General features: G+C 43.7%; 2 protein-coding genes across 15 annotated transcripts in view; one reads left to right on the top strand and one right to left on the bottom strand.

The window, feature by feature from the left end:
• ANXA4 (annexin A4) overlaps positions 1–4,322 on the bottom strand; it is a 185,743-nt gene extending 181,421 nt beyond the window's left edge. For 2 of the 3 annotated variants that reach the window (XM_024927721.4, XM_063594890.1), the window contains exon 1: positions 3,225–4,134. The gene's annotated coding sequence lies outside the window, so the exon portion shown is untranslated. Of the gene's footprint in view, positions 1–3,224 lie in introns of all 3 variants that reach the window. The other variant, XM_034953318.3, reaches the window with a different exon arrangement.
• Positions 4,193–18,807, top strand: part of AAK1 (AP2 associated kinase 1) — a 187,664-nt gene continuing 173,049 nt past the window's right edge. For 10 of the 12 annotated variants that reach the window (XM_008956342.4, XM_034953316.3, XM_063594888.1 and 7 more), the window contains exons 1-2: positions 4,327–4,544; positions 4,845–5,241. In XM_008956342.4, coding sequence (XP_008954590.2) covers positions 5,079–5,241 — 163 coding nt within the window. In that variant the 5' untranslated portion in view covers positions 4,327–4,544; positions 4,845–5,078. Of the gene's footprint in view, positions 4,545–4,844; positions 5,242–18,807 lie in introns of all 12 variants that reach the window. The other 2 variants (XM_034953310.2, XM_034953311.3) reach the window with 2 other exon arrangements.

Below are 18,807 nucleotides of genomic sequence, written 5' to 3' on the forward strand. Positions count from 1 at the left end.
GCTTGACTCAGTTAAGGATTTTAATTAATGGTGGTCCCCTTTCCTTTGATTTCCTCAAAGATACAGCACACTGGGTTTATGGTAACATGATTTAGGTGTACCACAGGTCAAATCATTTCCTTCAAACTTAACAAACCACACATGTTCATCTGCTACTAACAAAATCTTCATTGTTCATCTATAAAATTGGGAATAATAGTGTAACAGTATTTTCTTTGATAAAATAGATAATACTGTCTACTTTGTAGGCAACCATGAAGATTAAATAAAATAATATCAGTCAGGCACGGTGGCTCACATCTGTAATCTCAGCACTTTGGGAGGCTGAGGTGGGAGGATCACCTGAGTCCAGGAGTTTGAGGTCAGCCTGGGCAACAAAGCAAGACCCCATCTCTATTTTTTATATAATTATTTTTTTTAAAAAGTGGCTGGGCGTGGTGGCTCATGCCTGTAATCCCAGCATTTTGGGAGGCCAAGGTGGGTGGATGGCCTGAGCTCAGGAGTTCGAGACCACCCTGGGCAACATGGTGAAACCCTGTCTCTACTAAAATACAAAAAATTAGCCAGGCATGGTGGCACACACCTGTAGTCCCAGCTACTCGGGAGGCTGAGGCACAAGAATCGCTGGAGCCTGGGAGGCAGAGGTTGCAGTGAGACGAGATCACGCCACTGCACTACAACTTGAGCTACAGAGTGAGACTCTGTCTCAAAAAATAAATAAATAAATAAATAAAATAAAAATAAAACAATAAAACAATATATATATATATATTTTAAATTCCGTAACTGGCATATGGAAGATACATAGTGTTAACTGAAGAATCCCAAGGTTTATAAATTTGGAGAGGGGAGCTTTACTTTTTATAAAGGGTTGCAGCCTGCAGGCTGGTGATCCTGACAGGCTGGAAAGTGTAGACTCTGGCAGAGACTGAAAGCAGGTATTTAGAGGGAGGAAAAAGTGGAACACAAATTTATGCCAAATGAGTTGGCTAAGAATACACACTTAAGTTACAGGAGCTTTGATTATTCACAAAGCGGGGGGCAGCACATGCATGCATAGTGAGCAAACATGCATGTTACATATGTCCTATGTTCTCTTTGGGGTGGAGATTTAACATTTAAATGCATTACAATTAGGTGAAGCAAAGGACATGAAGTCACTCAGTGCACAGCCTCTGAAAACCAGCCAGAACCAGTCTGTGGTTGGTAGTCTCTTACTAGGATGTTACTGAAATCAGTCTCTTGTCCAATCAAAGAAATAGTTATGGTTTGTGGAACAGGGGTTGGGGGGATACAGTTAGTCAGCATCTAGTGGTCAGTGAGCTACAATTGTTTCAATATTGCTTATCTCCAGGCCAGTGTCTATTTAGCTACCAGAGAAAAAGAAAAACCTTGTGGCAGTTAGAAGATGGTTTACTCTTCAAGTGTAGGGATGTGTGACTTAACCCTTGCCTGACATAGCTTTAGGTCTTGTTTATAATTTGGCATCTTATTGCCTCAAAGAGTCTGTTCCATCGGTCATATGATCACTATTGTAACAATAGTAAATGGCACTTTCTTTTCCCACTCTCTTTGACTATTTACCCATAGCATCTTCCACACCTAGTTCAAAATTCATCTAGGATACTTCAAATCAATCTTTCCACCTTAATGAGATAGCTCTGTTTTGTGTCACATTTAAAGTAAATTATTTACTTTAAGTACTGCTAAGAACACACTCTATGTAAACTATTATACTGGATGCCCAAGGAGATAAGTAGAAGATGGTTCTCTGGCTTTGAGGTGTTTGGTTGAGACAGCAATATACATTAAAAGTTGAACAGGAATGCAAAGCAGCATGGGACAAATTATACAGAAAGTGTGATAGTTTTGAGATTATAGTGGCTGATCTGTTCATTATTTTGTACTCAGGAACTAAAAAATTACTAAGAGTTGTAAGAGCTCTGGTTTTATAGCTGAGATAATAAGCCCAGTGACACAAGTGGTCTAGGATCCCAGCTATGAAGTGGCAAGAGGTTTCCTGTCTCCTGGTCCTATGCTGCTTGTGCGTGGGTTTCTAACTATTCACGAGTCTTTTAATCAGTTAATGTTTGCTCTCTCTAAGTAGACAGTTTAGTATAGCCAGGTAAGAACTGGGCTTTGAAACTAAAATGTTTGGGTTTGAATCCTGGCTTTGCTATTTACTGTGTGACTTTGGGCAAGTCACTAATCTCTTTGCTTTACTTACCCACCTATAAAATGAGTATAATAATGGTACTTTACTTCATAGGGTGGTTGTGAGCATTATATACTTAATATATGTAAAGCAAGAAAAACTGTGGATTTGTCATTATAATTGCTATTAGTCTGTGAGGGAATGGAGGGCAAGGAATCTAGTCATGTTTTTTGTTTTTTAAACCTCTTCCCTCAGCTTCTGATCAGAGCATTCACGTGGGTGTTAAATAAATGCATGTTAGCTACCTTAAGCGTATTGGGAGTTTTTGTATCACTGAAGTAAGACTTGAGATTTGTGTAAGCCTGGACTAGTCTGGTACCAGAGAAGTCTAGAAAGGTAAAAACTGAGATAGCATCAGATTGATTTTAGGACCTAGCACAGCTTCTTTAAAAAAGTCAGTCAAGACAAATAAGTGCTGAGAGAAATGGGGGTCAATGAGTCTAATTCCAAATGAGCTTTCTCATCTATTTTAAGATCTGTTTCAAACTTCCTCAGACAAAAATCTGGCCTTTTAAGGAAAGTGCAGAGAACATGCCTTCGTGGGCTTAGTTTGAGGGAATAGGGGCTGCATTTCACCCTGGAGATGGCTACATGAATTCGTGAACTGAGGTGACAACACTGACTCTCTCCGGAAGAAAAGATGCTATCTCTTCACGGAGTTTAATTACAATGGCACTACTTGAAACAAGCTGCAGCAGCAGCAACAACAAACGCTACTGTTAGCCCAGTCACAGCTCAGCTCAATATTCAGATTAGAGAAAGCAAGAACCATTTTTTTCCCTGGGACACCCTTCTCTACTCAAATACCCGCTGAAAAAAAAAATTCTGAGACAAGCACTAGGGAGTGGGGAAAGCGGGCAGAGATGAACAATAACCCATATTCAGGGGTTAGAAAAATAATATTAATAAATCATGGTAGTTTTTTTGTTTGTTTGTTTTTGGCAGGAACTTGCCACTCTTCAGCATCATCCATCAGGAAATCTAGGGTCGGAAAAGTGTACCAACTGACCTTCCAAATTTTCTGCATTTGGTAGATGCAAATCACACAGTCCATCCCCGCCCTCAGCACTTGGACGGTATCAGGGAAACATAAGTATCAGTGGAAGAATCTTGAAGTGAAAAATAAATAACTGGTCAGGTTAGGGTTAGTGTTCTTGTGTGCAAGGGAGCTAGTGAAGTTTAGGCTTTGATGCGCACCCACAGCGTCAGCAAAGGAGGAGGAATTAAGGGACAGCATGGGCCGAAAAGCCCCCGAGTTTTGAGGTCAAGCCAACGGGCTGGGTCTCCGGTATCCTAGGATCTGCCCTGCACACAACCTTTGGCAGTTTCTCGGTTTGAATCTCGCCTGTACATTTCCAGACGAGACACTGTCTTACTGAGCGTTCTCACAGCGCCTAGCTCAGAGCTGACCGCAGAGCCGGCTCTCAATAACATCTAGACGCAAAAGCAGCTTTTGAGGTTAGGGGCGGAAGGGCATCGGTTTTACTTATTTTAAGGCTGGAGCTCGGTGCAGCCGGATCCAACTGCCAGCACAATGTTCCCGATCACTTCTCGCTTCCATTTCAGCCCAGGAGACGTCGGGAAACCCACAGGACCTGCTAGGGGCTAAGCGGTTAAGCCGCGTCCTTCAGGTGTCAGTCTCGATCCGTTCGGAAACCACAACCTCCAGAATCCCTTGTGCCAGGAGGCCAGGCCGCAAATAAGATGGCTCCAGAAGGGTGGAACATACAGCAGGGGGGGAACTTAGTCGTTGGCAGTTTCTTCACGGGATGTGTTTAAATTGCCGAGTCCCCACATACGCGCCACCCCACAAATCTCCTTCGAGGCAGTGGAGGCCACGGCTGCCGCCTCGCCCGCTCCTCCAGGAGTATGCTGGGATTTGTAGTCCAGCAGCCGGACTGGGCCGCGCTACCTTTCCCAGCTTGCCCTGCGGCTCGGGTGATATCAACAGTCTTTTCCAGAACTCTGTCTGCACTGAGACCCTCTTCCCCCAGTCCTCTTCTCGCGGTCGACTCCTTCCCATCCGTGGCGACAGAACGGCGGTTACAGGAGAGGCCCCGGTCCCTCGCCGCGCCGCCCCGAGGGGCACTTCCGGCGGCGGTTCACTTCCTGGTTGGGTGGATGGAGCCGGGCGGGAGCGCGCGCGGGGGAGGGGCGGCGGGTCAGTCTCCGCCCGGCGCTCCCGGGATCAGCTGGCGGGCGGGCGGGAGCCGAGCGCGGCCCCGGCTCTCGCTGCAGCGCCGCCTCTTCTCTGCGTCGCAGGCCGGCCCGGCGGCCGTGACAATGTCGCGGGGCTGGTAGCAGGGCGCCGGCCGCCGAGCCGTCTCAAGTGGGTGCTGCCAGGATGCCGCCTCGAGGGGCGGCGGGGAGACCCGGGAGGAGCGGGAGGCAGTGCCCGGGAGGGTCGGCGCTGCCGGGGCAGCTCGGATTCCTCCTTTCTCCGAGCTCCCGGCTCGGGGGTCCCGGGTTCTGGGGCCGGGGTCGCGTTTTCAGCCACACGGTTTTTCTCGCCGGGAAAATACATGAAGCGTTTCCCCAGGATGATGGCTTTTGCTCCCCCTAGGACTCAGCGGTTGAATTTTTAAGCGTGTTACTGATTCATCCTCTCTTTCTTCCTCTGTCATCACAGGTTTAAACTTACACGAATCGCTTTCTGGAGGAGGAGGGGACCCGCCGCGCGATTGACACGCATATTCCTATAGGCATCCTCCCTCAGCCCCCACCCCCACGGCCGGATTCGGGTGGCTCCTCTCCGAGGTGAAATCCGAGAAGAAATCCTTGGATCTCTTTTCTTAAAAAAAAAAAAAAAAAAAAAAAATCTAGAAACCATCGGTATTTTGCTTTGCTGCTCCCTATTCGCAAGATGAAGAAGTTTTTCGACTCCCGGCGAGAGCAGGGCGGCTCTGGCCTGGGCTCCGGCTCCAGCGGAGGAGGGGGCAGCACCTCGGGCCTGGGCAGTGGCTACATCGGAAGAGTCTTCGGCATCGGGCGACAGCAGGTCACAGTGGACGAGGTGTTGGCGGAAGGTACGGTGGGGCTCAATGCGCCGTAAATTAAAATCTTGTGCTGATGCGGCAATACTGTGGTTTCTAGTTGTTGCATGTATGAATGGGCTTTGACCAGTTGACCCTCCCTTCCCCCTTCACTTGCCCTGTGAGTCATTGTCCTTGAGAGATTTAAAATTGAGATTTGAAAGTGACTGGGCTTATGGGGGTGTGGGGAGGTTGCCGAAATTGTTTACGTTAGTGGCCTTTTATTTTTATTTTTTTAATATTGAGAAGCCAAATTTTGAGGATCACACAAGAAAACGTATGTGTGAAAGTGTAAAGCTTTATGCCAAAGGCAGGGTGATGGGCTTGTCATCCTCCTAAAACTTAAAATCTTGATGTGAAGGCTGAAGGGTGGGGGGACTTTTAAGAAGAGAGGGGTTTCTCCTTCTCCTACCCAACTTTCCCACTTCCATGAGCAGGCATTGGAAGGAAGAGAGGATTTTCGGAGAACGTGAACGTGTTTTTCCAAGGGCCAAGGCTCTTGGTGGATTTCACTAGTAGATTTGTTTCCTGACCCAACTGTAATCAGGTCCCCAGGTTATAGCAAAGATAACAGAAATTACATAAAACAAATGTGGTTATTTTGAACTCAGTCTAGTAGGCCCCTCTTCCTTCTCGCTTTAGGTTTTGTTTTTTGTTTTTTTAATCAAAAGAAAAATTACTTGAGAGTGGCTCTGATTTTGTTTTTTCGCTATCAGAGAGGATGTTATTTAGATCTGCTGCATAAATTCCCTCTGTGTTTCATCTGTGTGTCTATACTCACGTAGATATACATCTTGATTCCCCCAGGCTTTCGGGAAATCTTTGCATGTCTCTTTTGGTAACCTTAACCTCGACCTTCATAATTATGCCAGACTCATAGTTTTCACAGCCCTTCGCCTGCCTAGTGTGCTTTTATTTTTAATAAAAGCAGCAATTTCCTTGGCATGAAGCAATTCAGACTGATTGGATGGGGCCAGCCTGCTGTAGGTTGTGTTATAGACCGAGAGGGGTTGGAAGAAGGGAGAGGTCTCTCTTATTGCAACATGGTGATGGTAGGGAACAGTTTTATTAGCAAGGGAAGAGAGAAAGCTAAGAGGCCTCTTTAAAAAGGGGCCTTTTGCAAGCTAAAGTTGAAGCAAGGGTCCTGACCTGGGCCTGGGAAATGCTTACCATGGTGGATGTTGCGGGCTGGTGGGTGGGTTTGGAAGAGGAAGAAGCTGTGTTTGGCTCTCAGCTTGTGTAAGCACTGGATTCAGCAGGGCCCAGTTTTCTGGGAATAGAGTTGAAGCCTGTACTTTAAAAACATGATTTTAAAAAAAGATCTCTGACAGTTAATGTCCATGTGAAATTATTGCTCTTCCAATCTCAGTACTGTTCTAGCTGCGCTTTATCTGGGGCCTGAGTCACTGTCCCCTTGGATCTTTCCCGTGGACTTTGGTGCAGGCTAGGAGATGCTTCTGTGCCCGCTGCCAGATCCGCACCCTTGAGTCTGATCTGTCTCTTTCATCCCTGTGCCAAAGCCCTTAACTGCAGTGGGGTGGAGAAACAGTGAAAAGGAGAGTGTGTCAGAGAGAAATCAGGAGAAACGAAGGGCCACAGAACACTTTCCTCCCCTCTGAATGGCCTCTGCTGACCTTATAGCCCACGAGCGTTTTGTTCAGCTAGGATGTTGTCTCATCACGGATGATGCTGCCCTAAGCGGTGCATGTTCTCCAAGTGTGAGAGGAGTGATAGGGAAAAGAAAAGGCAAAATTGGTCTTTGTTACCTAGGCTGCCTTCCTCTTCTCTGGGATTCATCTTTGAGAACTGCGCATCACGTATTGTGATATTTTTACACAGAATTTAGGACTTGTAGCTCTGCATTTATTCATTCAACAGTTTATGGAGTTGCCTGTGAAGTGCCAGGTGCTGTGCTAGGCTCTGGGGGTATACTGTTAAACTAGATGCTAGCTTTTACCAACTGCTTTAAGAGATGGAAAATAGCCAGTTATAGTGGATTGGTAAATGCCATCATAGAGATAAACTTAGGGTGCAGTGGCCCCCAGTTTTAGGGAGCCCAGGATCATTTTCTGAAGGAAGTGACTGAAGAGTGAGTAGGAGTTAGTGTGGTGGCACCATGGGCAAAGACAGAGTAGCAAGAGAGAATGTCACGTAAAACTGGGTCTGGCTATGCGCCCTTTTTGTGTTCTTTGGCTTAAGTTGAGTTTGAATTTGTGGCTCTTAGAAGTATGTAGATATGTAGGAGCCAGTATATAAAGTATTTATGTAGCACCTACCAAGTCCAAAGACCCTATGAAGTTCTGAGATGGATGAGGGAGGTCTAAAGTGTGATTGACATCTGCCTTTAAGGATCTGCCAATGAATTTGGGAAGATGAGGCATACATTCACACATACAGTAACATGGTTACCAGCACTGTCTGTAGAGTCAGACAGATCTAGGTTCAAATTCTGGATCTGTTCTTTACTAGCTGTGGAACTGTAGGCAAGACATTCCAAACCACTCTTGAATCTCTGTTTCCCTGTGGCAGTGGTTCTCAAAGTGGGGCATACTTATCACCTGCGAGCTTGTTGGAAATGGAGATTCTCAGGCCTCACTATGTAGGCTGTGGGTGTGGGGCTTAATAAGTTCCTGGAGAGATTCTGACGCAAGGTCAAGTTTGAGAACCACTGCTTAATGGGCTGGTCATGAAGATTAAATGAGGCAATATATATAATTAACATTTTCAGGTGTTCAATAAATGGTAGCCATTACTTACCAGCAACGTTATACATCATATGTATATATGTGGGGGGGGGAGAGAGAGAGAGAGAGAGAGAGAGAGAGAGAGTGTGTGTGTGTGTGTGTGTGTGTTAAAGGGGAGTGGGAGCAATGTGAAAGCTAGTTGAGCTGCAGCAATCTGAAGCAATTCCTTTCCCCCATTGTTAGGGGACAGAGCCAGATGTTCTTTGCAGAGTCCTCACCAGCTCCTTAAAGGCTTAACAGACGTTTTGGGTAGCCATGCTCCTTCCCTGGACTCTCTTCTCTGTGAGTCCCCGAGTGCTGACTTATCTACAGTTCCAGCCAGAGTTGTTTAAGGACCACAGGAGTTGTACCCTGTGTGCCCAGAGCGGTGGCTAGGCAGTTTAGGGAGGAGTGGTGTGAGAGGCTTCAAAACACAGACCAGATTACCACCACATTCCGCTGATGATCTCTTTTTCTCTAGCGTGGGTATTGGTCTGTGCTTTTTCGTAAGGAATTGCAAGAACCCCAAGGAGCAGGTGCTGGGTAAGACAAAAAGATGTCGCACTGCCATACCTCCCCTGGTAGCATCAGCCTTCCTGGCCTGGTTTCACTAACTAGTCCAGCAGGGGCTGTTTGGGGGAAGTGAAGGCTTTAAGTTATGAGTTTAGAGGAATATGGCTATTTCTAGGCTGGGTGCCAGGGAGAATATTTTCTTTCTAGCTTTCTCAGCTGGATGAGAAGCTATGCCATGATGAGAAGCTAAATCATGTCTAAGTTAATGGGCATATGATATCAAGGGAAGATTTGGTTTAAGCTTCCAGAATGAGCTCAATGGGAAAATTGGAGCAATGTTCAAAGAAGGATTGAGAAGCTGTGCTTTTATCATACTTCCTTAGCTATACGAGGACTTATATCTAAGCTTTAAACAATAAATGTTTATTTATTACTGTGTTGAAGACAACATTCTGGAACTATAAGGTGGACTAGATGGCTCCTCAGAACAGCTTTCTAATTTATATTCAAGGAATCCAGGTCCAAGGCTGATGAGAAGTACCAAATGTCCACATCAGTAAACTTTGATAATTTCTCCTACCTACAGAGCAAACTAGTAAGGCTTAAAAATGTGTGTGAAATCACCAAAAATTCCATTAAAGGCACATAATATGTTGGTGGTATCAATATGATACACGTACATGCCTCTTTGTGGCAGGCACTGTATTAGGTTCCAGAGATCCTAAGATGGATGGGACACAGGCCTGACTCTTAACAGAGCTCAACACCTGAGATAAGTGTCCAGCACTTAAGCGTGGCCTTTGACATACATACCTTAGATGGTAAAAGATGTTATGATAAAGAGCCTGGGGGTGAGAGTTCATAGGTGACATGAAGTTTGAACAGGAATAGAAATTGCCCAGCAGATGTTCCAGATGGGGGTTACCCAGGACCTCTCAGGCTGAGAGAATAGCATAGGCAAAGTGGTGAAACAGCATGATAAATTTTGAGAATACTGACTAGTTTAGTGTTACCATTTTCATCAGTACACATTTCCTCCCCAGAATCAAGGAAAGAAGGACGGAGGACACGGAGTGGTAGAATGAAATTCTTTAAGTTGCTCCCTGGAGGTGCTTTTGCTACTCACTTTCTTCAGTGGCCCTGGGCCTTTTGAAAGACTGATGAATAGGTACCAAGAATGCACGGCTCCCCTCCTGTGCCTCAGCCCCGTGCCAATTGTGGGGAAAGGGAGCAGCGAGTGTCTGGGGAAAGAGTGGTCCCAGAAGGTTTGATAAGAGGCTAGAAGCTTAAGCAAAAGCAGGCAGGGAAGGGAAATGACCAGTGTTACCGAAAGGTATGAACAGGGGAGATATTGAAGATGTTTGACCAGAGCAGAAGGTACATTGGAGAGAAAAGGAAGGACTAATTTTATGGAGAATCTTGAGTGCCAGGCAGAGAGATTTAGTTATAAGCACCTGAGACCTTCTCTTGACGCAAACACCAATTTGATCCCTCCCACTTCAGATGTCTTTGCCTGCTGGGAAGTCTGGATTTTTAGAGGCAACTGCAGATTTTCAGGGGGTGGTTTGTGAATGGTGTCTTCTTCCTGGCTTTGGGCATGATGACGGTTGTAGCTTTGCTAAATATAGCCAAATCTAGAATTCAGAAATGAAGTCCAGAATAAGCAATTGCCATGGTCAAACTCTTTCTTTCAGTCTTTCTAACAAAGTAAAGCTCATTTAATAACAAATAATGATGAAGAGAGAGCAGCAGTTTCACGTGACTTTTGAGTGGGAGGGTATGAGGGGAGACATACACTTGCACCCTGGTAGCTAAAACGCCATGTAGAGTACACAAGAAAGGTTTGATAAATATTAACAAAACACACAAAAAATATTACTGCATCAGAGCCGTCATTTTAACTTGCAATATTTGAATGTTGACGCTTCGGAAAGGGGACTAGTACCACCTTCATCTTGCACCCTTTCAAGGATGCATGCCTTCTGAGCCTACTTACGAGGTAACTGTGACATCCGCATCTGAAAGAGAAAAAAATGATAATAATAGAAACGTATTGTCTATTAAAGTAGCATCTAGCACTGTGAGCTAGCAGAGACTTGCCTCTGGTCTATTTTATGGAGCCATATTTTGGTGTGGTGGAAAGAACACTGCATTATGAATTGGGAGATCAAGGTTTGTCAGTTCATTCGCTCCCTTATTCAGTAAATGTTACTGAGCATTCACTATGTGCCAGGCATCATGCAGAGATAAATGAGACATGGCTGTGCCTTGAGGACCTCACAGTCATAGGATTTCAGATATGTGAGCAAATAGCTGCAGATGCTGCGCTGGAGTCATGTAAAAGAGCTGGGGAACAGACCCAAGGCAACAATTTTGTGGGTTGGGGAGTAGTCAGGGAAAGCTAAAGAAAGGTGACATTTGAGGTGTGTCTTCAAAAATGAGAACTTATTGCTAGATGGACAAGGTAGAAGAACATTCTAGGCAGAGAGAATAACATGGCCAAATACACAAAAGCAGAAAAATAACTGCTTACTGGGGAGCTGTATGTTTTGAGATAGCGATAATCTACTAGTGGCCCAGGGCCGTGCTGTTCAATAAAGTAGCCCACTAGCCACATATGGCTATTTAAATTATCTAAAATAGGCCGGGTGCAGTGGCTCATGCCTGTAATCCCAACACTTTGGGAGGCTGAGGCAGATGGATCACCTGAGGTCAGGAGTTTGAGACCAGCCTGGCCAACATGGTGAAACCTCGTCTCTACTAAACACACAAAAATTAGCCGGGCGTGGTGGCGGGCACCTGTAATTCCAGCTACTTGGGAGGCTAAGGCAGCAGAATCGCTTGAATCCGGGAGGCAGAGGTTGCAGTGAGCCAAGATCCTGCCACTGTACTCCAGCCTGGGTGACAGAGTGAGTCTCCGTCTCAAAAAAAAAAAAAAGAAAAAGAAAAAATAAATTATCTAAAATAGCAGTTCATCAGATGCACTAGCCACATTTTGATTGCTTAATAGTCACATGTGGCTAGTGCTTACAGTTTTGGACAGCACAGGTGAGATATATTTCATCATCACAAGTTCTGGCAGTGTTGGTCTAGAGCAGTAGTCTCTAAACTTTTTGGATAGAATAGTGCTCTAGTTAAAAAACATGCCATATCTTCATGTATGTGTGCTTGTTTATTTGTAAGTTATATTCATGTCCTGCTATCATTAGCTAATATCTGAAGTCACATTATATACTTAGGATGAAGTTCATCATAAATGATAGTGGATGCAAATCTATATTTTAAATAATCTCAACAAGATTTTGGTTAACTTATTCAATTGTGATTGTGTCTACATTGCAGTGTGACTATGCATGAAGAGTATGCCAGGAATAGATATGACAGCTCTGCCATTCTCTTGTTCATTTTTGATTGCATTATCTTTAATCCAAGGTTTTTTTTTTTAGTAGAAATCTTTTTAAGCCTCTAGTTTGTTTTGTGATGATTAATTAATTTAAAATAATGTAATCAGTGAATCCATTTAACCAAGCACACATGAACTATAGTATATCTCAGTGTGCTATAAAGATGTCACCCCATCAGCCCTCAATAGTGGACATGTGACTGAACCTTGACTGAATGGGAGTGCTAGTGTTGGGCCATATGTTATATATTAACAAGGACAAAATCTTATTTTTTCTAAATTTTTAAATGTAAAATACACATAACCTAAAATGTATTATCTTAATCATTTTTAAATGTACATCTAGGTGTTAAATATATTCATAATATGCAACCATCACCACCATCCATTCCCATAACTCTTTTCATCTTGTAAAACTGAAATTGTACCTATTAAATGACAACTCTCATTCCCACCTCTCTCTAGCCTCTGGCAACCAGCACTCCACTTACCGTCTCTATGATTTTTACTACGTTGAATACCTCATATAAGTGGAATATTACTGTATTTGGCCTTTTGTCATTGGCTTATTTCACTTAGCATAATGTCCTCAAGGTTCATTTGTTTTGTACCATGTGTCAGAATTTCCTTCCTGTTTAAGGTTCAGGAATATGCCATTGTATATATATGCCACATGTATCATTCATCAGTGGACACTGGGTTGCTTCCACCTTTTAGCTATTGTGAATAATGTTGCTACAGTTATGAACATGGATGTACAAATATCTCTTCAAGACCCTGCGTTCTTTTGGGTATATACTCAGAAATGCAAATGCTAGGTCATATGGTAATCCTATTTTTAATTTTTTAAGGAATTGCCACATTGTTTTCCACAGTGGCTGTACCCATGTTTCATTCCCATCAACAGTGCACAAAGGTTCCAGTTATTCCTCATTCTCACCGACACTTGTTTTCTGTTTTGTGACAGTGGCTATCCTAATGGATGTGAGGTGGTATCTTCTTATACTTTTGATTTGTATTTCCCTAGTAATTTGTGATGTCAAGCATCTTGTTATGTGTTTATTAGCTATTTGTATATCTTCTTTGGAAAATGTCTATTTAAGTCCTTTGCCCATTTTTGAATTGGGTTGTTATTTTAGGAGTTCTCTGTATATTCTGGGCATCAATTCCTTATCAGATACATGATTTGCAGATATTTTCTCACATTCTATGGGTTGCCTTTTTACTTGGAAAATCTTACTTTTTAAAATGAAAATAAATAAAAATAGAGGATCTTTTATTTTCTTTGTCTACCCCAGTGCATTGTCATCTTGTACACTACTGTTTTGAGACCATTGTAGTCTAGAGCAGTGGTTCTGTACCATTTTTTGTTCCTCAAAAAAAGACCAAAAATATTGCAATACTTACTTTAACTTTACTAAGAGAAAACTAGAACATAGGTAAAGATGGTGAACTAGATGCAGCAAGGTTCCATGAAGGTGAGGTTACAGAGAAAAGACTCAGTTAAGAATAGTCTGTCTTCATGAAATCTTTCATAACCATTGCAGTCCTCTCTGATCTCCTTCCTTCAAACCCATAGCTTAGAGACTACACCACAGACCCCATCACTGCAAGAGATATGTAATTGCCTTGTGGGGTTCACTTGTTTCTTGTGTGTTGGTCATATCATGCCAACTAGCAGGACAGGAGCCGAGTCTTCCATTACTTTTCTGTTTGCCATAGCATCTCAGACAGAGAACATATGAGATGCTTAGTAAAACCTTGCTGCCTCTTTCACTGGCAGGACAAGCTGCTCTTATGCGAAATAGCCTTATATCTACATACTCTCATTTTGTGATTGCGTCATCCCTGCAGAGGTAGAAAGCATGGTTATTACTCCAGCTGTACAGATGAGGAAGCAGTGGCTGACATTGGTTGAATGACTTCTTCAAAGTCATATTGGCAAGAAGTAGCAGTGAATGAACTTGAACCCGAGGCTCCTAGCTACAAGTATAGGATTCTTCCTTAAAATTCTTCCTTGTACAAAGGATCATCAGTATCTTTTCTCATAACATTCTTTTTATATATATATTTTTCAGACAGAGTCTTGCTGTCGCCCAGGCTAGAGTGCAGTGGCGCAATCTTGGCTCACTGCAACCTCTGCCTCTCAGATTTAAGCAATTCTCCTGCCTCAGCCTCTCGAGTAGCTGGAACTATAGGCATGTGCCACCACACCCAGCTAATTTTTGTATTTTTAGTAGAGGTAGGGTTTCACCATGTTAGCCAGGCTGGTCTTGAACTCCTGACCTCAAGTGATCCACCTGCCTCAGCCTCCCAAAGTGGTGGGATTACAGGCGTGAGCCACTGTGCCCGGCCCTCTCATAACATTGTTGACCTTTAATAACCAACCCTTCCCAGCTGAATCTCCCTGTGAGCTTTTCAAGTCAGATAATGCTTCCATAGCATTTGAAGGTTGCTTACTGGCTTAGTTCCTCTGGGCTGCTGTAACAAAATATCAGAAACTAGGTAGCCTATAAACAATAGAAATTTATTTCCCACAGTTCTGGAGGCTATGAAGTCCAAGATCAGAGTACCAGGATGGTCAGGTTCTAGTCAGGGCCCTCTTCTGGGCTACAGACTACTGAGTTCTTTTTTTTTTTTTTTTTTTTTGAGACAGCGTCTCATTCTGTCGCCAGGCTGGAGTACAGTGGTGCGATCTTGGCTCACTGCAACCTCTGCCTCCCGGGTTCAAGAGATTCTCCTGCCTCAGTCTCCCGAGTAGCTGGTACTGCAGGCGTGTACCACCATGCCCAGCTAATTTTTGTGTTTTTAGTAGAGATGGGGTTTCACCATGTTGACCAGGATGGTCTCGATCTCCTGACCTCATGATCCACCCACCTTGGCCTCCCAAAGTGCTGGGATTACAGGCGTGAGCCACCGTGCCTGGCACTGCTGACTTCTTGATGTCAGCAGTGGAAGGGACTGCTGCTTTCTGGGACCTCTTTTTGCCTGTTTTCTTTCTCTTTTTTCTTGGGGCCTTTTTTTTTTTTTTTTTTTTTTTTGAAACAGAGTCTCACTGTTGCCCAGGCTGGAGTGCAGTGGCGCGATCTCGGCTCACTGCAAGCTCCACCTCCCGGGTTCATGCCATTCTCCTGCCTGTCGGCTGAGTAGCTGGGACTACAGGTGCCTGCCACCATGCCTGGCTAATTTTTTTTAATTTTTTTATTTTTATTTTTATTGAGACGGAGTCTTGCTCTGTCACCCAGGCTGTAGTGCAGTGGCCTGATCTTGGCTCACTGCGAGCTCTGCCTCCCGGGTTCACGCCATTCTCCTGCCTCAGCCTCCCGAGTAGCTGGGACTACAGGTGCCCACCACCATGCCCGGCTAATTTTTTGCATTTTTAGTAGAGACGGGGTTTCACCATGATAGCCAGGACGGTCTTGATCTCCCGACCTCGTGATCCACTCGCCTCGGCCTCCCAAAGTGCTGGGATTACAGGCGTAAGCCACCGTGCCCGGCCTTTTTTTTTTGTATTTTTAGTAGAGACGGGGTTTCACCATGTTAGCCAGGATGGTCTCGATCTCCTGACCTCGTGATCCGCCTGCCTCGGTCTCACAAAGTGTTGGGATTACAGGCGTGAGCCATCGCGCCTGGCGCTAGTTCATTGATTCTAAGAAAACAAATTTGAAAATTAGGTGATTTGCCTAAAGTCACACCGCCAATTAGGCCCTTCTGAGCAACTCCCAACTACTGTCTCTTCCCACATTGGTCAACAGTCATTTGTGCTACCTTGGCACTACTAACATTTTGATCTGGGTAACTCTTTGTTGTGGAGGGCTGTCTTGTGCACTATGGGATCTTTAGCAGTATCCATGGCCTTTACCCACTAGTTGCCAGAATTATATAATACATACACAGCCTACTGTGGCAATGAAAAATGTCTCAACATTGCTAAATGTCACCTGTGGGGCAAAATTGCCTGTTTTAGAGAACATGTCTAGTTCAGCATGTTTGTATATGTTCTGGTCTTCTGTTGGTAAAGTTGAAGTAAGTATTGCAATATTTTTGGTCTTTTTTGAGGAAGAAAATGGCCTACATAAATAATTCAGATGTTCTGTGTTTATACCCAAAGCAAAAAAGCCTTTTATTTGCTGTGAATTTAATCACTCAGGAATGATAAACTATTAGCTTGTAAGGTGATACTGGCTGTAGCATTTTATACCTCCTTTCTCCTTCCTTTATTGTTTTTATTATTATTGATCTATTATTTTAATTATTTAGCCTATTATGTATACTTTATTTATTTTTGAGACAGGGTCTCACTTTGTCACCCAGTGGGGTGATCTCAGCTCCCTGCAACCTCCGCCTCCTGGGCTCAAGCGATCCTTCCACCTCAGCCTCCTGAATATCTGGGACCACAGGTGCGCACCACCACACCTGGCTAATCTTTGTATTTTTTGTAGAGGTGGAGTTTTGCCATGTTGCCCAGGCTGGTCTTGAACCCCTGGGCCCAAGCAATCCACCTGCCTCAGCCTCCCAAAGTGCTGGAATTACAGGTGTGAGCCACTGCACCCTTAAAACAATCCCACTTCTGTTGAGTCACAAGTAATTGTTAGGAAAGAGGATTCCTTTTGGAGGAGACTTCCACCTTGGCAGAGGACAAGTTCCTGGAATTTGAAGTTTCATTTGAGGTCTGCTGTGGGTGAATCAGTTTGAGCTGGTCAGTTTTCTCCTTGGGCTGTGTGTTAACCTTGGCAGACAAGGAATGGCAGTACCAACTGAAGCTTTGTTATTTTTGTCAAAAAACAGAGATTATTGGACCAAAGAGCTCATGGTATCTCTCTATTATTATTATAGAAGGCTAAGCATAGCATTGATGCTAGATTATCTTTTGTCGTTATAATGAGCTTAAATAATGATGCCTATCATCTAGGACTTGAATCCTGTAGAAAGCAACATAATGCCGCATAATTTGTTTGCTGCATGTTTTCAAGGACACTTACAGCTATTGTACTGGGACCTTTAGGGTAAGAGAAAGATTATTGTCCTTTTGGTACTGAGCATGAATTTGAGAACAAAATGATGACTTTATTACCTATGGGGACAGGAAGAAGGAATGGAACTAAGGCATCGTAGGTTGGGTCCTTCCTGGAGGACTGGGGCCTGAGCAGCATTTACTGAGATGGCAGGTCTCCTGCTAGTACCTTGGTTCATTTTCTCTGGTCAGTGAATCTGATTGATTCAGGAAGTGCTGATTATTTTACAGGTTTGTTAGACTTGTTTAATCTCCCCTGGGATAGCCCACCCCTGTTCCACAGGCCTTTGTCCTCTGCTGTTTTTAGAAGCCTTGGAATCTTGGTAGTGGAGGGGAAGGGGGCAGCACTGGAAGAAATAATTTCATTGGGCTTTTTGGCTGTAGAGAAAAATCTTGGCTTGACCAGGTGTAACTCAGTAATGATTATGGAAAACCTGATATCCAATACTGTCTTTCCTCCCCTTCCCCCCTGGAATAAAGGGAGTGCTATGATGTTCTCCTTAGGAGAAGACTTTCAAGGTTAGTACTGTGTGTGATGGTTTAAAAGCATGAGAATTGAAGGTAAATAGCCCTTGGCTGGAATCCTGGACATGTCCCTGTGATGTTAGGAAAAGTTAACTAAGATCTAGTCTTCTCATCTATAAAATGTAGATTTGTAAAATGCAAAAGCATGGGTTGTTGTAAGAATTAAATGATGTATGCAAAGCACTTCACACAGTGACTGGTGTATGTTAGTTAGCAGTTTGTAAATGGTAACTCTTAGTATTGAGGTGCATGAATTTTGTTTTTATCAGGCCATATTTGTATCACTATGTATATAACCTGGTGGAGTTAGAGTTTTGGAAATACACACAGGAGGTCTCTCTCTCTCTCCCCCCCTCCCTCTCCCTACCCCTCCCCCCCCCACCCCCCACCCCACTCAGAGTATTCACAAACCCCCAGATGAGGAATAGGGAGAAGAGAAAGAGAAATATTGTAGTTTGATTTTTCTTTTTTAAACTCTCACCTCTTGAAAGCTACCTGTGTGTCAGGGAGTTTTTCTTAACCTATCAAGTTTTTATAAGTATGATGGGCCTCTCTACCTGCCAGGAATGCCTGGCACCTGCTGCCTATCCAATTTAAATGCTTGTGTGCTAATGCCGCAGGTCTGCTGCTTCCACCAGGCCTGCGCCCTCCTCACCATCTTTGTACCGTGGATTTAGTTCTTTCCAGTTCTTTACTCATGGTGTTCCCCGCAGCTGGGATATTTCCTCCTTCCCCACCCGCCTACCTTAGTCCTACCTAAGATTTATTTTACCTAGCCTAGGTATTCACCACAGCTGCCTCTGGATGCCTGTCTTTTTTTGCTGGCTATCTTAACTTTTTTGGGCCCATAACCTCAAAGTTTTATTTTACCGTTTATTTTGTTTGTATCTACTTTCTAGTGTTAGATAATTAGTTATTGCCTTAGGCTTATTTTGTATCCAATTGAGTACTCGTAAATTTGAACATGGCAACAGTGGGTACTGGAGAATGAATTAACTGGATGAATATTACAGTAAATCAGTACTAATTAAAACTTGCTGGGCAGGCAGGAGAGACTAGACGGATTTGAGATATACAAACCTCCCTTATTTATCCCTATTCCAATCGTATAATAGATCTATGTTTGAGGACTTCACCTCGCTTATTACAATAAGAACTATTGAATCTTATAGAGTTTCAGTAAAGTTGAGAAATAACAAAATCCAAAGCAAAGTAGAACATCTTTCAGAAAGCCATGTGAATCTCTATTGATTGGATTAAATTATTGGCGTCTGGTACCATTGATCTCAAAAGTAGAGATATAAGGTGTATCTTAGCTATATAAAGGAACTCTAAACCATTTAAATGTATACTGTAAAGATGGAGACAATTAGCTCATGTGT

This window comes from Pan paniscus, chromosome 12, assembly GCF_029289425.2.
Source record: "Pan paniscus chromosome 12, NHGRI_mPanPan1-v2.0_pri, whole genome shotgun sequence".
In the NCBI taxonomy this organism is placed as follows: Eukaryota; Metazoa; Chordata; class Mammalia; order Primates; family Hominidae; genus Pan; species Pan paniscus.